This window comes from Euprymna scolopes, chromosome 15 (genome assembly GCF_053919585.1).
Source record: "Euprymna scolopes isolate OS-2025 chromosome 15, ASM5391958v1, whole genome shotgun sequence".
Taxonomy (NCBI): domain Eukaryota; kingdom Metazoa; phylum Mollusca; class Cephalopoda; order Sepiida; family Sepiolidae; genus Euprymna; species Euprymna scolopes.
The window spans coordinates 72,031,625-72,051,777 of NC_136496.1; the positions used below are offsets into that span (position 1 = coordinate 72,031,625).

Below are 20,153 nucleotides of genomic sequence, written 5' to 3' on the forward strand. Positions count from 1 at the left end.
GAAAAAGAAAAAAAACAAAACATTCAAAACTTACCAAAAAAATAGTTTCCATAAAAAAAATATATATATAAGAAGAAAAAAAAACTTAGTTTTTTAGCATCCGATAAATGTTATTTTTTTTTTTTTTTTTTTACCTAGTGATTTTAAATTTGATCAGCGCTTCGCATATTCTGGCAGTTTACATCAGCTGCTGGGCAAGCTCAAGCCAACACCATAGAAATTTGGGTTGCTAACTGCAGAAGTACCGTTAACAGTGAGGAAAGAAGCTATTAGAGTAGAATGTGATTATTTTGCTTTACAGCATATGAACGCTTTTCAAGTCATTTAATGCCAAATCTGATCCTTTTGATAAGCGTTTTTATGTTTCAAATTCTTTATATCTCCAAATCAAGATTCATGGTATTTCATTTGGTTGTTTTATAAAGGAAAACTTGTTATGGTTTTAGACTTTGCAGAACATGATTGCGTTTTGCAAAGAGAAGGGGGGGGGAACAATACATCAATGTTTGGTGCATTTTTGGCCAGGAAGTTGGTATCTTCAGTCTGATCTGGCAGCACCAGATATTGGAGAAGAAAGACCTCTGGCATCTGGGTCAATTCCATTCCACGAAGTCCATGTCTGAAGATGACTTTGGTGCATTATCTGCAGGTGTTGAAGCTCTTCTCTTGGTGTGAAACATCTTTTCACAGGTAGTACATGCAAAGTAATTGGGATTGTGTCTTCAAATGTCTCTGCTGAGCTGTGACCTCTCTCCTATTCTTGATCACTACCTTCCATTTGTGTAGATTGCTGTGCCAACTTGCTCGGTCACTTGCTTGTGCCTCCCAGTTTGGGATATCGCTGGCCACTTCCTTTAGCTGGCGTTTAACTACATCTTTGTACCAGAGATTTTGCCCCCCCACTCTTCAATTGCTATTCTCTAGCTCCCAATAGGAGCATTTTCGGGATCCTGTCATTCGCCATTCTTACAACATGACCAGCTCAACGCAGTAGTGTGGTTGCAAGCGCTGCTTCTATGCTGTCCATATTTGTGCTTTTTAGGACTTCTTCCACTTTCATCACATAATCATTCCACCTGATTTTCATTATTCTCCTGAGATACTTTTATATTAAAGATGGAGTTTTGTTGACCAACGGTTCAGTCAGAGGTATTTATGTTGAGGGGTGGGGTGTGTGGGTCACTAGTAGAACAAGTACTTTGGTGTGCATTTAATTAAAATATTTGGAAAAAAATAAATAAATAAATATAAATTAAAATCGAATTTTTGCTTTGCAACTGACCTTGTGGCAATTTTGAGAACTTCTGTTGCGCAAGCAGCTGAAAGAATAAAAAAATAAAAAAAAACAAGAAATTAGAAATACAAGAAATTTAGGACACAATTTTGCAACCCTGCAACCTGCATTGCCAATATATTGACGCTAGCAATTCTGCTAAAAAGATGACATGGCCGATATTTCGACCTTCTAATGTTGTCAAATAATTTTGCTAATCACTTGTCTTTTTGGCTAATTATTGCTTAATTGGATCAGGATATAAAGGGTTAAAAAGAGAATTTCTCTTCTGATAATAGAATAATTTCTGGGATTCTATGGAATTCACTTCGGTAAAACAATGTCATATTTCTTTTGAATCTGAATATAATTTTAATATTTTAAATCAGAATACATCTATATATATAAAAGGCAAAATGTGTGTGACCATTCCGTGTATGTCTTGCAAAGGCTTTTTTCGCCGACGCTCTCGGGATGGGGGGGGGGTACGATCGCTTAGAACTGTTTATATCCCCCTAGATAATATCTAGGATTTGGGAACGCGTGTAACGTCTAGATTTATTTACGTCGATTTTTACAAAATTATTGCTATTTCAGCCCATCTTGTGTTCGTTCAGCTTTTTCGTATAAATAGCGAAACTAATTCACTGGGAAACGTCCAGAAGCAATCAGCTTTGATCAATGTGGGGCCAAACTCCATATATCAGACAATTGCTATTCAATCTGGACAATGGGGAGATGGTTTCCCCCTCCCCAACATCTTGGGGAAAAAACCAGTCAAAGTTGGGTAAACAAACCCAAGCTCCTATTTGACCTCATTAGGATCATTAATGAGGTCAAATAGAAGCAGAGCAAAAGTTAAGTCCGCTACTTCTATGACCTCATTAATGACGTAAAATGAAAGTAGTAGAGTTAACTTTTATTGCGGCCATGTGTCAATTCTGTTTTTATTACTTAAATTCAAACGTGTTTCCGTTAGTATGTCACGGTGGCCCAGTGGTTAACGTCGCACGATTTTTTTCACACTTTAATTTCCAACTTTGCCTCAAGGGTTCGGGTTCGATCCTCATACTCACCTACCAAAACTTTTTTATTTTAACCACCCCGCCCGGAGTTTTGATTTACCCAAAACCACACACACACACCTCCAAACACCCGGGCAACGCCGGGTACCCCCCGCTAGTCATAATATAAATCCAAGATGCAAATAAGCAATGAATTTTATTGAAATTAAAAATTACTGGCTCATCATATCAAGGAATGATTCAGCAAACTTTATCATATAAAAACAAAATGTTTGTCTTTAATATCCCAAGTTTTCTTTTAATGTGAACCAAATTATGTGCATACCTGCAATAACAGCATTTGTGGATGCAACCGCTGGAATTATTCTTTTTACGACACCTGTCAAGCAAAAAAGGAAAATGTTTGCATTGTATTACAAACCAGAAATATATATACGTACAATAAAAATTTTAATAGAATAAAGTTGGACAAATACAGTGCGATATATTTTTCATTTCAGAGTGCTATGAAGTATTTAACAGCAGTGAAGTGCATCAGGTGGAAGTTTGATAACTGGAGACAATGGATGATAGGAAATTGAATCACGAGTCATGCAAGATTTTAAAAAATCTGGATATCTTAGCTGCAGCTCAGTACTCCTTGAATATCTTGAAGGTCATGAGATGTGATAGCAGTGACTAGCAGGAAGAATAATGGCAAAGTGTTTTGACTGTCTGCACAAGAAAATTTGTCAAGAAACTTAAAAAACATGCAACAAGACCTTGATCAAGCAATATAGATCATGATGTGAGAAATGGACGTTTGGAGTGGATACTATGAAGAAAGCATCAAACTATGATCTTCACTAATACTTATAGAAGAGTCACAAGTGCCAAGTAATAGCTGTCAAGACCTAAGAGTACTATCTTACAAAAACCAAGAAACCTCTCAACAAGGTCAAACACCTAGTTGAGCTGAGAAATGCACTGGTTCTTTTCAGAACAAGAACTTTTGCAAGAACCAGTCGCACAATGTGCAGAGCAAGCTTACAGTTTATATGAGGTCTCATGCATCATGAAAACCAAAATTCCTCAAACTGATGATCTTTGGGTATATGTTCAATGAAAACCACATCATGTTGCTCTACATCTTCAAAAAAGGACCAACTTAATTCAAATGGCTTTATTGGGTTGCTGTCCACTTGTCAAGTGCTGAATGGACTGAGTGGCTGTGGGAAGGCTATACATATGACAGTAGGGCTCAAATCTTGCCTGATTGCAACCCTATGGATTATTATGTGTGAAGCCGAGTCAAAAAAAAACCCAACTTTTCTGCCTGCAACATCAAGGACAAGCTGTAATGATTGTACAATAACCTGCATATCAAAAAATGCATAAAAATTCCAAGATAAATAGTTCCCTTTAATAACAAATTCTAGTAAATCTATGCTACAGAGCAAATATAAAAAGATTGTTTTTATTAAAATAATCAAAATATTTATTGTTTTTTTAAACAACTAGTTGTATCTATCTGGTGTTGCTCGGGATGTCATTTTAATTTTTGTTTTCACATTTTTAAAACTTATACAGAAAAAGAAATAAAAAAAAAATTCTTGATTCGATCGTTCCATTTGAGCCCTAAAATCTTTCTAAATCACTTTGAATCAAATGCATCTAATTTCATTTCTTGGCTGATTTTGAGATGGCAAGTTTCACTTCCACATCGCAGCGTTGACAAGATATTGTTGTTATAAACTCTTAATTTAGATCCGAGGGTAATTTTTGTTTCTCTAGATCTTACAAAGCTTATTAAATGATGCTGCGCCATTCCATGTCACATGTGTTACAGTTCAGACAGGTTTTCAGCGATAAAATTTATTTAAAATCTCCCTTATACTATTTTACTCTTTTCTTTTTGGCTTATGTATTCTTAAACCATTACTCTTTTATGTAGTACATAAAAAATCCCCATACTTATGACCAATTTTTTAGAATAGTCTTGTTTCTAGCGTCACGTGCATTACATTCAGACGGGAAGGATATTTGAAAAATTTGTAAACAATGTGAATTATGCCTTTATTTTTTTTATAAATTTTTTATAAAACCAGGTTTTTCTACATTTTTAGGGAGTATTCTAATTATTACAATAGTTGTTCGATAAATTTTTATTCATTAACACCCTGAAAATTAAGGAATTTGTTGTCACGTGTGTTATACCTTAGCGTCACGTGCGTTACCCGTGTGAAATTTCACTCATTACCAAAGCTTTGTGAAGTCGGAAAGTAGTCAAATTTTGTCCTGAGAGAATTGGTCATTTGTTTTGGATAACACAGCCCCTAGAAAATTTTCATTGAAAATATTTCAAACCTGTGCAGGTTAGTGTAAAACTTCTTTTTTTTTTTTTTTCATATATCAGGTAGTTTGTTTTGTTTTTTTTACTGTCTGAACCCAGTTTGGTGACTTAGTGTAAAAAATCGAACATGTCCAGCTTTGTTTTCCATACGGTTAATAAAGAAAATTATTTTCTCAACTTTTCAATATTTTCATTTTAATTGTCTAAGCTAAAAAAAAAAAGGTAAAACACCATGACTGGATCCGGCACAAACACATATTTTGTGTAAAGATGCTTTAATGACGCCGGCTTTTTTATTTACTCATTATTTCATTTTATTTTACTTAAATAATTTTTCTTTAATTTAAATACATTTTTTCGTGCGCATGCTTATTTTAGTAATAAAAGAAATGTTTCATTTTTTTTTTCGAGGATAAGTGATACACAACTTTTTTCACGTGCGTGTTTATTTTTATGGTAATTTCGTTTATTTCCATAAACATGCACATGAAGAAAATGAAAGAAAATTAACTAAATTTATTTAAGTTAAAGAAAAATTATGTAAGTAAAAAAAAAAATAATTAAACAATGAGTAAATAAAACAGCGGGGGGGGGGGGGCGTCATTAAAGCATCTTTAATTTTTCTTTAACTTAAATAAATTTAGTTCATTTTTGTGCGCGGATAAAAGTAGCAAAAGATGATATGAAGGAAGTAACTGTTCTTTATATAAATGAAGAAAAAATTTCAGAGATGATAAAAGAAAAAAATCCCTGGGAAAATGTTAAAGATGCCTCAGGCATCAGTAAGATGCATCTTATTAGTTGTTGTGATGGTTTGACTCTAGAAATGTTTAAGACAAATTTAAGTAACGATCCATCATCAACTATTGTATATGAAGACGAGGATGTAGATAGAAGCGAAAAACTGAATATTAGTGATTGGGCCTTAGTCTTCTATGATGGTAAAAAATTTCCTAGTGAAGTTTTGTCAATTGTAGATACTGATATAGAAGTATCAGTAATGAAGTATTCCAGAAAAGGAAAATGATACTGGCCAGATAAAGCTGATATAATTGCATACTGCATACCGGCCCGAGAACATAATCGGAAAACTGAGTCCACCAGTTCCAGTAGGAATGGTAGATATTGGAAGAAATCAGGATGTTCTTCATCATTTTCAACCTGAAATTTTTCAATAAATAAATCTATTTTATAGCATTGTATGAGTATATTATTTATTATGTTGAAATACATTGATCATCGAAAATTTTTAAGTGATATTTTGACGTGTAACACACGTGACTTTAGCATGTAACACACGTGACGTCACGTGTGTTACACAAATTCAAAGTGTTCTTTCAAGAAGAAAAAATAGCTATTTTTTTTTTGTTGCTATTATTTTGTTTGCGGTAATATAATCAGAAAAGATTTTTTTCCTTAGGGCTTTTATTAAAGAATTAGAAAAAAAAAAATTAATTCAGCATCATGTGTGTTACATCGACACAGGGCTAACTTTATGAAAATTTAATGTAAAAATGATTAACAACAGAAGCTCAGAGTGTCAATTATTTTGAAATGTATATATGTATCAATCATAAAAAATATAATTAAACATACTACTATATTATTTATTAGTAAAAATAAATGCCTGAAAAATAAGCAATTCTTTCATTTTTCGACTTTAATAAATAGCCGATGTTTATAACTCCAGCACAGACAAGATCAGAATTGGTATTTTTTTTTTTTTTTTTTTGTAGTTTAGGGTGTTGTCTTTCAGAAAAAGCATAATAATGTTGGAAAATATTGGATTTAAAATTTTCCAATTTTGGACCACTTTCCATGGAATTCACCTGCTGATGTTTTACTTATACAGTACTGCAACTTGTAGTCCATACTGCCTTCCTTTTTGCGTGATAAAAATGTTTGTAGGTGGCTGACGTGTCCCAGAGAGCATGTTTTGAGTTTTATTAGTACTGATGTAGGAGAGACCAATGCTGTCTTGTATTTTATTCATATTTTAGTTGGGGAAGATTGTACCATATTTTAAAAATGGAAAAAAAATCTTTTCAAGCTAAAAGCATATAAAAAAAGCGTACATACACTGTTAAAAGTATGTTTGATATTTGACAATGATAAATGTTAAGAAACCTTGAATTCTTTTCATTTTTATTTTCATATCGATTCAAGATAATGAACAAAAAGAATTTCTTTATGAAAATAGAAAAGCGTTGTGTTTGCAAACATGAAATTTTCAAGGCAGCCTCTCTTGTTATCGTGGACAAGACATTGCTGTTATAAAATCTTAATTAAGATCTGAGGGTATTTTTTTTGTTTCTCCAGATCTTGAAAAGCTGATTAAATGCTGTGGAGGCCTTTCCTATATTACACTACAACCAGATCTTGAAAAGCTGATTAAATGCTGTGGAGGTCTTTCCTATACAACATTACAACTCTTAGTCTACATGACCTTCCTTTTTTATGGAGCTTCCTAAGTAGGTGAAGTTATCAATTATTGCGATTTGTTTTTGGTGGATAAAAATGTTTCAAGACAACAAAAAACGCACAAAAACAATTTGAATGATGCTCTAGTCATATGTAGTAAAAACCCATTTAAAATATTTGAATATCAATCTTAGTGATGATGTTCACCCATTGCTTGTGAAAATGACTGATCATGCAATTGTTTTGTGGGTTCGGAGATCAATTAGAGTTCTGAAGCATTTCCTGTATGTTGGACACCTGTAGGATGATTCTATAGCAGTGGTGCTGACTGCTCTCTTTTCTAATGTCATGTTTCCTCTTGCGTCCTTCATGGTGTGCGGATTCAGTAATTGTAGCCCCTTTGTGGGTTGCAACATGCCAGGAACATCTGTCTTAGGTTAGTTTGTCCCATGAGATAGAATACAAACCAAACTGCTTACAACTCAGTCTACATAACCTTTCTTTTTTATGGAGCTTCCTAAGTAGGTGAAGATGTCAATCATAGCTATATAGAATACGAACCGAACTGCTTTAGGGAGACCTTCAGATTGTCCTTTAACTGTTTCTGCTGTCCTCCTGCAGGTCTTTTTCTTTTGGAAAGGAGCTGTTTTGGGAGGCTTAAATCAGGTATGCGGCATATATTTTGGTAAAAATAAAATGGAAATTTAAAAATAAGATTAATTTGGTTTTCTTGGAGAAAGAAAAAAAAAAAAAAAAAAAAAAAAAAAAACTCCAATCACTTTCAACTCTGCCAAAATCAAGAAAGACACCAAGTGTGCATGTGCAGGAGACGGAAGTCATTTTCTGATGATACAAAAGTTATTTTACTCCTAATCATGAATCATTCGAAGTTATGACTTTTACAGTGAAATTAACATTTTCAGTTTTCAGGGAGAACTGTCATAAGTGGAAAACTCATATCCCTGCCGAACTTGTCAGAATGTATCCAAATGTTGAACTGCCAAATTTGCTTTTTAAAATACAAACATTTACCTTGCGTTAGTCTGTAAGTAACACCCGTGATGTTATAGTTATTTGCACGTTCAATGGCTCTGTCATGAATCCACTGGATATGCTTCGGATCATCACCATCAATTGCAACATTATCTAGAAATAAAACAGTAATAGTTTGTTCAATATAGTAATTTGCTGCAGAGACTATTTAACATAAAATTAAATCTTCAGGGTTTTTAAGACATAATGCAAGAAAAATATTACTGATACATTTGAAATATGAATATACATAAATAAGTGTTATAGTTTGCTTGAAGCATTATGCATAGTGTTTTTATTATCACATTTGGTTTAACGTCTGTTTTACATGCTGGCATCTGTTAGACGGCTTTAAGAAACTGACTTGCAAACTCATCTATTTCTGGCAAGGTTTTTATCTATCCCTCTTTCTCACTTCCTCCCATGTTTTCTTTTCTCTTCTGAACTTTACCTGCTACCTTAACTGTTGTACATCTACTAAACCAAGAACTTTCATTCTATCAACGTGGCCATATCATCGGAGTCTACTCTCCAGCACACATGTCTCTATACTATCAATATTTAACATCCATTATATCATTCTCATATCATTTTTCTCCATGCAACACATGTCCTCAATCCCCACTTGTCAGGTTTCATGTCCAAACATCACACTGTGTACATTTGCCTGATAGGCTTGTCCTTTGGTCAATAATAGTAACACTATGCTGACCAGTAATTGTACAAGTTCCTTAAACTTATTCTATCCATTCCTTTTGTAAGATAATGCATATGAGCATGTGGGGAAAATATCAGCAGCAGTGAAGGATAGCTGGCTTGTGAAGAGATTAACAGCAGCAGTAGCCGAAAAATGCACATATGCAAATTAGGGAGTGTGCGCAAGAAGAAAAGGAAAAAAGGAGAAAAATTGCACCATGTGCTCTGAACAGAAGAAAGTGAGCATCAAAGAAAATGGATGTGTAAAGTCAAGGACAAGAATGGGCCAGCTGTGGCTGGCATGTGGTCAGAGAAAAGGAAAACATGACCAGGCTAAATGGATATGTGGTAGCGAGAGTTTTTTTTTTAGTACTCATGCACTTATTGATCCGTGCTGAAATAACGTTATTTAAAAAGCCATTCTTAACATGGGGAGGAGAGGGCGTTTTGTACCATTCTGTACCTTACAATTAAATAAAAAAACATAAAACTTTAAACTTGGAAATACGATTTAAAAAATAGCGCAGATCAGTAAGTGCATTAGCACCATATTTTTAAGTGGTGTCGAAACAAGAGAGAAACGTGTAATAAAAACTTTTGTTAAAAAGAAAAAAATGCAGATACAGATTTTTATTTCTTTCCAGTTTTATTTTTATGAATTACTAAAGGAAAGTGTAACGCCATGCATGTTACACTTTCTTGTCACACTAGCTACTGTGCTCTAATATCACTATGGTAGAGGGAGATGATGGGGGGGGGGGGTCTAGTGGTGAACATGGACTGACGACCTGAGTGTTCCAAGTTTGAATAGAGTTTGTTTCACATTTTCATTGTTGGTAACCTAAACCACTTTCACTTAGGATGTTGGCAAACCTTCTCGTGGTCCCTTCCATAAGTAACCGATGTTGTCTTAGAAAGAATTTTGACTGGAAAATTATTGGGAAAACCAATGCCAACAATAGAATCTTTGGATTCATACAATATAATGACGAGCAAGCTAACAAAAACTTCTTAGCTTCACCATTCATCATTTTTTCAGAAACATGTGCACGCATCTATATCTTCTGAGATGTTTGTTCTAGAAGAAGAGAATAAAATAAGAAATGCCCAAAAGCATTAAGAAATTATCGGCTTTGAAAATGATCACATTATTTCGATTCATCGAGCGACTGTCCTCATCTTGAATGCGATTTTCACCTTTTGGTCAATGTAACTTTAAACCATCTTTAGGTGTATCTTGTCAAACTCGGGAATGTTTCTGTTGAACTCTGGAATTTGGATGTAATTTCAAACCGAACCCTTTATTTACTTCACGGGGGTAGCATGCTCTTATTCCGTCAGCCATGACTAGATAGAGGTTCTAAGTAATTCGCAATTGTATTTTTCGGTCGCCCACACCGAGGGTTGAACCTTCAACCTTCAGGAGAAGGTCACTTTTACAATTGATTTTTCCAAGTACTCTAACCACTGTGCCACAGGTCTATGCGGACGAGTTCGACAGAAACATTCCTGAGTTTAACAAGATACACCTTAAGATCGGAGGTTACATTGACTGAAACTTTGTGAAAATCACATTCAAGATTAGAACAGTAGTCCAATGAATCCAAATAATTTGAAAATGATATTTCAATGATTTTCCAGAATAACCAACAAAGCAAAAAAAGAGTGAAAAATTAATACACAACAAATAATTGTTACCAAAGGCAAGCTAAATTATGCTTCTACCAACTTCGATAAGTTTTTATGTTTTATTTTAAAGGGTTTTTTTTTTTACTTAAAAATAGTAGTGTAAAGCCTGTCAAGTTAGAACAAAAAACAAAATGCTGATCTCATTAGAGCCATTGTCGCGTCTCGATAATCACTCAAAAATTAAACAAAATGTTAATAGATGCATATCCAATAAATAAATTGTGCAAAAATATAACATTCTACCAGTATTTTTGTTTAATTTTCAATTTCTGGACGATTACCAAAGCTCAACTATGGCTCTAATGAGACCAACATGGTTTTCCATTCTAACTAAACAGGCTTTATACTACCTTTATTTAAAAAAAAACACTTTAAAATAAGTTAAAACAAAAAAAGTTAAAAAAAAAAAAGTTAAAAAAAAAAAAAAAAAGTTAAAAAAAAAAAAAAAAAGTTAAAAAAAAAAAAAAAAAGTTAAAAAAAAAAAAAAGTTAAAAAAAAAAAAAAGTTAAAAAAAAAAAAAAGTTAAAACAAAAAAAATAAAAAATTAGCCAGATAAGTAGAAGAGTAACACACATACACCAAATAAATTTTAATATTTAAGAAATTTTTCAAAATATATACATATTTCTACTTAACTTGACAATGCAGTTAGAAAACCTTGTGGCAGAGAAGTTGATAAGGATATTAGGAGGTCAGAGTACACGGAGCAGTTTAATTATTCATAAAATGAAATCTCAAATTTAAAATTTGCGGTATCTTTGGTCAAAAAAATATTTCAAAATAAGTTACTTTTTCTATCAGTTTTTAAAGACGATTCTTTCAGCTGGATTTATAAGCCTGGGATTATGCTGGAGCTTTTTTTTTTTTTTTTTTTTTTTTACAAAGGCATCACCACATTATCAAGGCCCAGAGGCCATTCAAGGATAAGGGTTAAAGAGTGTACAGTAGAAATTGGTCAATATAGTAACCATTAGTAATGAAAATTTGGTAAATTTAATAACTTATATGGAACGGCTCATCAAGAACTTATTTACTTTAGACTTGAACACAACCATATTGTAGTCAGCCGGAAAGCAGGAAAACGGAAGACAATTCCATAGGCGTGCAGTTCTAAGAAAGAAGCTTTGTTCATGGAATCTACGTTTAGGTTTAGGCACAGATAAAGAGTGGGGGAAATTATTGATAGTGTTTACAACTAGACGAGTGTTTCTTGTGAAAGTTTGGCGAGGGGGGACCATAGATTGAAGCTCAGTTGAACACTTTCCATGAAAATAACGATACATCAAAGACAAACTCGCAACATCTCTTCTGTGAGATAGAGGTTGCAAGGAGGAGAAAAGGACATCTCCTACGAGGCTACGAAGTCTATTTTGAACTCTATCAAGGCAGGACAAGTCCTTTCTAGCAGCTCCTGCCCAGATGTGGCAACAGTATTTCATCCTTGGACGTACTTGGCTCTTATATAGATAGAGAATAGCATCTGCAGTGAGATATCTACTGGATCGATAGAAAGATCCCACCATTTTTCCAGCGGCCTTGGCAACAGATTTGATATACGTGTTCCGTTTAAGATCAGGAGTAATGATCAAGCCCAGAAGCTTGTCAAAACTTGAGGCCTCCTGAAGACGAGAGCCATTCATTTCAATTGATGACAAATGTGGATTAGAATGTTGATGATGTAAAGAGAGAAGCTTGGTTTTAGATGCATTAAAAGTAACCAGCCACTCCGTTCCCCATTGTACTACATGCTCAAGATCAGAGGAAAGAGAATTGGAGAGAACTTGCTCGTTTACTGTCTTAGATGTGGTACCATAAATGGTAGTGTCGTCAGCATAAATGTCTACAAATGATGTAAGGATATGATTTGGAAGATCATTAATGTAGATCAGGAAAAGAGTTGGGCCCAGGATGGATCCCTGAGGGACACCGGCATTAATACTGTGAGCTTCTGATTTTTGCCCCTCAACTACTACTCTTATGAACCTATCAGAAAGAAATGATTTAATAATTGAGAAGACTTTTCCAGCTATACCATAGCTAGCGATCTTATGAAGTAAACCTTTATGCCATACCCTATCAAAGGCTTTAGATATGTCAAGAGCAATTGCCCTAGAAAGATTGCCACCGTCGAGAGATTTGCTAATCCTATGCGATATAACTGTAAGGACATCTGCTGTAGATCTAGCAGAACGGAAACCATATTGAGTGTCACTAAGAAGGTTATTTTTGTTGAGATGTTTGATTACTTCTGTATTTAACACAGATTCTAGCAACTTACTCATGACGCACAGGAGACTTATTGGCCTGTACTGAGAGGGGGATGAGCGATCACCTGAATTCTTAAATACAGGGCATACTGATGAGATTTTCCAGGGAGATGGGAAACTATTCTCCTTAAGACAACGTTTAAACAGTTTTGTAAGTATGGGCGCTAGTTCAGGTTGAAGTTTTTTGAGTACTATAATTGGAATACCATCAGGGCCAGTTGCTTTACTGGAATCAAGGTTTTTGATTAGCTTGGCAACATCACGTACAGATATACGTATATCACATAGCGTGTTTTCTGATAAAGCTTAAATTGAACTCCTCATACTGACAAACCAACTACTGCCATGTTAACGTGAAGACCTCTTTTAGAGAGAGCGCCACCTAGTATTAGAATATTCTAGAATGATATTAATCCATCTTAAAGGCTCTGAACTTTTTGGATTTTTCTAAATCTTTCTATTCCTTTTTCTCTGTATTGCAGGATTTTGTGAAAGACAATCTTCCTGAAATGACAGATAAGACCTCTACATTTAGAGAAGATAAATTAAACCCTCATAACACGTTACCCTTGATTTAATTCATATACGTCAATATTGTAAGAAAATGTTGCAACAAATTAAACTAGATCACAATAAAAAGATTCAAACATTTACAGTTATATCAAATATCAATATATGAAGATTTTCTTCATTTTTCCAAGTCGCATAGGTAAATTCTTGTTGTCAGCTCTACAAATGAAGATGCATATTAAAAATTTTTTTAAAAATCATGTTCAAACATTTATGCAATAACAAAGAAAATTTTAGCAAGTAAAAACGGTAGATTTTAACTGAAAGAACAGGAGACTCACCGCCAAAAGGATGTTCTTTAGGCCACATTAAAATACGCACATATTCTATACAATGTTCTGGAAGGCGTGGAGTATGTGCAATTGTACACAGTGGAAAATTGATCTATAAATAAAATAAATAATATATAAATAAATAATCAAATAAATAATAAAATAAATAAATAAAATAAATAATAAATAAATAATCTATATATCTATAAAAGTGAACGTGTGTGTATCTGTGTCTGTGTGTGTACATTTCCCTACGCATAACTGTCAATTTTTAGTCTACAGACTCGAAATTTGATATACAGGTTACTGAGATTTGGGAAAATCGATGTGATCGGTTTTCGGACAAAAATTTGGTGATTAAGGGGTCAAAGTTCTACGATTTGACCTTTGAGAACTACCAAACTCCTCCGACAATTTTGGGTCTATGCACTTGAAATTTTAGATATAGGTTCCTTGGACATGGATCTAACTTAATAACTTGATTTGAGTCCAAAACAATAAATTTTAAGGGGCCATACTAGGGGTCAAAGTTTTTAAAAAATTGACCTCTGCGGTCTCTTCCAAATTACTCAGACAATTTCTGGTCTAAATATTTGAAATTTTACATAAAGGGTATTCAGAGATAGGGCAAGCTTTTTCATCAGTTTGAATCTAAAATTTTTAGTTACCAATATATAAATGTATGTATGTATGTATGTCTGTTTGCATGTCTGCCTTAAACTTTCAATAGAGGCGACGGATTTTACCAAGATCAGTATTGTTTTAAAGTTCGATCTTTCATACGACAAATATCGAAAGATTGGCTAAAAACATTAATATCTTCCCCTTCAATTAGGCACTTTTCTACGGGGGGGGGGGGGTCACTTTTTTTTTTCGCCGATATTTTTGAAAGTTATCCTCTCCTTTAGATTGTCTAGCCTTAATTTTAAAAAATGTCGATTCTGGTTTGGCGGTGGTCATAACAGCATAGACGTTAGGTTTTACCCCGTTCTTTTCCTCCTTTCTTTGTGGTACGGGTTCGAGCCTGCCTTCCTACTACCACTTTTTTTTTTTTTTTCTTTTGCTCAATATACACATCCAAACACCCGGGCAACGCCGGGCTGAAATGCTAGTAAATAAATAAATAATAAATAAATAATAAAAGGGGGATAAATTATATATATTTAAAAAAAATCTCAATACTATAGTTTCTGTATACAATACCAACCAATAATTCTGTAATAATTAAAAAAAAAATCTGGTATAAATTGCAGCATCACATTCTTATATTACCGTCTATTTTACATTCTAATGTTGTGCATACTATGATCCTAACATGATTAAGAAAAGTAGAAAGTAGGCATTGGGTTAACTTTTAATAGCTTCGTAACTCGTTTCCCTTATTTTGTCCATTAGACCTCACATTGCAAGAAGAGCATGAACTGCTGATTTCTAAGGCAGAATCTATCTGAACACTTATCATTGGCTAGTTTTTGATCTTGTAGCAGCACTTTTTTTTAGGTCCTTACATCAAATGGCTTCATAACTTTTTTTTTTTTTTTCACCATATTATTCATTTTTTTTTCACCATATTATTCATTTTTTTTTCACCATATTATTCATTTTTTTTTCACCATATTATTCATTGAAATTTTAATTACACAATATTTCACTAAAATATTTAATATTCATGAAATTAAAAAAACAAAAAAACAAATGAACCGAATGTTAATCTATTATTTTAATTCTAGTTTCAATAATTGACAGACCTTGCATATTTCCTTTATGTATCTATTTTTTAATTATTTTTCAACCCAAACAGAGCATATGGCATTGGACACAAGGGTGGGACACTATTTGGGATTGTATCCAACAGGCAACTGATGTTGAACAGTAAGATGTTCACATTACATATAAACTTCTACAGATTACTACAATCAGGGAAGCAAGAAGCAGGAAGGGAATTCCAAAGTTTAGCAGTCAGAGGAAAGAACAAAAAAAAAAAGGATTATTTTATATAGGTCACAAGGTATATATAGGCAGCATTCCTTTTTAGCACACTCCACTTATGGTTGGAGTAGACATCCTAAGTCCAAGCTAGAGGAGCAACACACAACATCTATTCAATTTGATCATCAAATCTCATGTTTAATTTAATCAAAGCATGTTTTTTATTTATTCTATCTTTTATTCTTGTTCAACACAAACAAGACATATTGCCACTTGGATGTAAGGGACTACTATTTGGGCTAATATCTATAGGGAACTATGTGAGGAGATGAGTACGATGTCTATCCATGTTATAATTAAAATTCTGCATGTTAGTAAAGAATGGGAAACAGGAAGAGAGTTTCAAAGTCTAGCAATTTGAGGGAAGAAACTATAGTAGAAGGCTTTCCAGCATCTAGGGACCCAAACAGTGAAGGGGCAGGATTTTGCTGCCTGATTGGTTAGTCAGGGAGCACAAGTGCTACCAGTTCATTAGAGCACATTCCATTAAAGTATTTATAAAACAGAGGGATGCAACATTGCAGTGATGGGACAGAGGTTAGATCTGGGTTGATAACACAGAACCTATTAGATCGGAGACTCATTTTTAGACATTGTCTAAGAGAGAGAGAAACTAGTGATAGTGTGCCAGTTCAGATATGGCAACAATAATCCATGCATGGGTGAATTGTAACTTAGCAGAGACAGGTGTGAGTAATTTTTTGATATGGTAGAGGGAGCCCATCTTCTCTGCAGCAGCCTTGGCATTATCTTTTTTTATTCCAATTCATATTGCGTGTTAATGTTAAGCCAATGAGTTTGATCAATTTGCTTCACAAATACTGTTGACATATCAAATACTGTTTGTAAACAATTGTTATCAACAAGTGTCTACTTTGTGCTTTGATATTCATTGTGCTAACTGACTTAATTTGTAATGTTACTGTTTTAAATAAGTTTTTTTTTTTTTTTTAATGTAATTAAATTTTTCTGAAAACTTGTACTTATGGATAATATAACCCATTATGTACCTTTAATTTTGAGTAAAAATTCAGAAACAAGAAAATATGGTACTTGAAAAAAAAAAAAAATAAAAATTTTCATGGCTATAAAAGGACGTAAAGTTTCTTATTAAATCCTGGGCAGCGCAGGGTCTTCCTTCTAGTAATTTAATTAAGTGTAATTAAACCACTATTATTTATTTACAGAATAAGTTTTGTATTATTTATTCTTTGGTAAAGAGTTTATTTTAAAATTCAGCAAGAAATGTTTCTTTTCTATGATTTCTGTTGATAATTTAACAACTCACCTGAGGTGGATAGAGATCAAGCTGGCATTCTATACATGCCGAGATGCCTGGAGTAATCACCCTGGTGTTTCCTTTAAAGCCCTCAGTGCCGCCATCTACCATTGGAATAACCGAAGCATGATCGAGAATACCATCTTCATAATTTAGCAGATTAATCTGAAAATGAAAACAGATTTTGTGAGATTTGAGACATTTTATATTTTATGCAGGCAAGAAACTTGTCATCATAACTAAAAAAAAAAATTTCCTTTCTAAAAGTAAAATGTTCTTGTGTACTTAGCGATACGTTTTTGGTTCCCTTCTGTTTATTGTTGGGAGGGTATAAATGCTAACTTAAAGAGCACCATTGCTTTGAGATACAAAGGATAAATTCTGAACTCTATGAGTCCTTTCTTTCCCCATCTCGAGTGTTGTTTTCACGTTTCTATTGAAAATAACACTCAAGATGAGAACAATAGTCCGAAGAATTCAAATAATATGAATAATCAAGGCTCATCTCAAGCATTCAAAAACTCAGTCACAAGACTTTTCTTAGTTACTCTCTTGCCGTCCATATTAAAACTATATATAGCTATCGTACAACCACACTAAGAATTCATATCGTAACTTGCCCAGAACATTGACTGCCTGGAAACTGTTCAGATGTGCAACCCAGCAAATCCTGCCACAGTATTTTCAGGAACGAATTAATCAAATTACATTTTATTATTCTTAACATGCTACAAGGACCTACTAAAAGAACTGACAGAGTAGAATTACAGCTTTCTTTCTAGAAAGAAAAGACATCAATGACAATACACATCAGATTATTCATCATAATGACTGTGTTCAACAGTTCAACAAAAAGATTCTTGAATTCGACAAGATACACCTGAAGATCAGAAGTTACATTAAGATTGTAAAAATAACACTAAAGATGAAAACAGTAGTTTGAATAATTCAAATAATGAGATTGACTTTACTTCATATACTAAATTATTCATTGTAGTAACTATGTACACGGCAGAGTCTGTTTCCAGTGAAGAATTTCAATTTTATATATTTTATATATATCGTAATGAAGCAATCACAGAACTGATGCACCAGAATCAAATGTTGATTTTGTATTAAAACAAACTATTAATGATCAATCGAGAAAGAGACGGACTTAATTAGATTCAAATTAGAAATACAATTGTTTTGTTAGAGGGTACATGTTTTCTTCAGAGATCCATTGCTTTTGGGAAGGATACTTTTTGTTTTTTTAAATAATTTCTATGTTGTTCTGCTGTTGGTTCTGGTTTTGTTACATTTTATCATCCTGAACAACATGTTGCAACGATCTAGCAAAAGAACTTTGCTTGGTTGTTTGGTTTTACATCATAAAGCCTTTATGCTTCAAGTTCTTTATATCTTCTAATATTTATTCATGATGTTCAGTTTGGTTGTTTTGTTGAGGAAAATTGTTTTTTTTTTTGAAGAATATGATTGAGTTTCGCAAAGTGAAAGAAAAAAGAACATCAATGGTTGATGCATTTTAGATAAGAAAGTCAGTATCTTTAGATAGCTTCATCACCAGTACGGAAAAAAAAAACAAAAAAAACTGATGAACTAGAATCAAATATTTTGTATAAAAAAAGCTATTGATAACAAATCGAGAAAGAGGCTGCCTTTACTTTATATATTAGATTCAAATTAAAAATACAATCTGTTGCATTATGAAAATTTTTCGGGAAGGGGGGTACAGAATTTAATAATGGCTAAATACAGACAAATCAAAATAATTTAAAAAATAAAAAATGAAAATAAAGGTTAGCTAACCAGGTTTCGTTCCTCGCTCAGAGCTAAATCAAGGAAAATACGATTAACAAAAAAAGTCATGAATATGGCAGGGGGAGGAAAAAAATTAAAAAAAAATAAACAGGGGAAAAATTACATAGAGACTAAATTAAGCCCTAAAAGATTTTCTTTTTGCTTGCATAATAATATAATTTTCTAGTTTGCACTTTTCAAATGCTTACAAAATTATACACCTGACAATTCTTTTGTCATTGTTCTCAAACTCAACATACAAGTTTATTTACAATTCACTGTTGACCACTGACAAGAGAGACGCACTGCGTTTAGCAGTAAGGCTATGTGTGGGTGTATGGCAGGTGATGTCGGAACTTGTCACTCACGCTGGAAAACTCAACTCTCCTCTTTTTTTCTTTCTCTTAATTTATGTCATATGTGTTTTATAGCGACATTAACCGACATTCCTGAAATGTAAATATTTAAAATATTTAATTGCTTTTCTTTATTTTGAGAAACGCAATTTTAACTTTCCTACTTGGAATGTAAGCTTTTCCTTGTTTTCAGTGATAACTACACTTCAGATTTTTATAGGACACAAGAATGTAGATCATCTGAAATGTGCATATGTGTACACTTCCAATTTTATTGGCGTCATCCCGGTTGTTGTATACTGAGCTTGGTAATGTCAGAATTATCACTGGTTATGCACACGTGCAGTGGATTCTTGACAAAATTCTAAAACAAAAAGGCATTCCAATCGAGAATCAAAAACTGCAGAGAGAATGCGCAAACAATGTAAATCAACATTCTTGATACTGACTGATATTCAAACAATCGACAATCAGGAATGTTTGTCTCAGTTGAGAATATCAAATGAAATTTCTGACCAAGAAATTGTCAATATACACAAATCTCTCAGAGCAAGAGAGACAACGGAGATAGAGCCGACAGAGTTGCCATTGCCCTCACCTGAACCTTTCTGCCACCCACTCCACTCTTTCTATACGCAGAGTCAGTGTGTTGAAATAAAACAGTTTTGTATAAACAACTTGTTAGCTTATTTTTGTAAATGCAGGTTGATAAACTATATATATATATATATCCGCACACACTTTTGCACTCGGGCTAAAGAATTATATAGACGTAGATAATCACTGAAAAGTGCATGACAACTCAACACGGCTCAATATCCAACAAATTGTCTTGCTAGAGGGCATTGGCTTTTCTTCATAGATCCATTTTTTAGGAACAATGTTATAGTGACTACTGTTAGTTTTTTTCCAAACAATTTCTTTATTTTGCTTGTACAAATTAGGGTTAATGTTTTGTTTTATGGCATATCAACTCCTTGTGGAATTCAGTAATTTTGGTAAAAAAGCCTTTATGACAATATATCTTGCTGGCATCACGCTTCATAAAACATGTTCATAAAACATGTGATACTACTATAAATATTATTGACATCCATTAAGATTGCTTATATTGTAGACACAAACAGGATGAATTACAAACAACAATGTCTG

The 20,153-nt window shown here is 33.4% G+C and overlaps 1 protein-coding gene across 3 annotated transcripts in view; it reads right to left on the reverse strand.

The window, feature by feature from the left end:
* LOC145293897 (NEDD8-activating enzyme E1 catalytic subunit-like) overlaps positions 1 to 20,153 on the reverse strand; it is a 195,708-nt gene that overhangs the window by 12,120 nt on the left and 163,435 nt on the right. For all 3 annotated transcript variants that reach the window (XM_080140674.1, XM_080140673.1, XM_080140672.1), the window contains exons 8-12: positions 16,855 to 17,010; positions 13,587 to 13,689; positions 8,084 to 8,197; positions 2,624 to 2,677; positions 1,283 to 1,319 (exon numbers count right to left, since the gene is read on the reverse strand). In XM_080140674.1, coding sequence (XP_079996800.1) covers positions 1,283 to 1,319; positions 2,624 to 2,677; positions 8,084 to 8,197; positions 13,587 to 13,689; positions 16,855 to 17,010 — 464 coding nt within the window. The remainder of the gene's footprint in view (positions 1 to 1,282; positions 1,320 to 2,623; positions 2,678 to 8,083; positions 8,198 to 13,586; positions 13,690 to 16,854; positions 17,011 to 20,153) is intronic.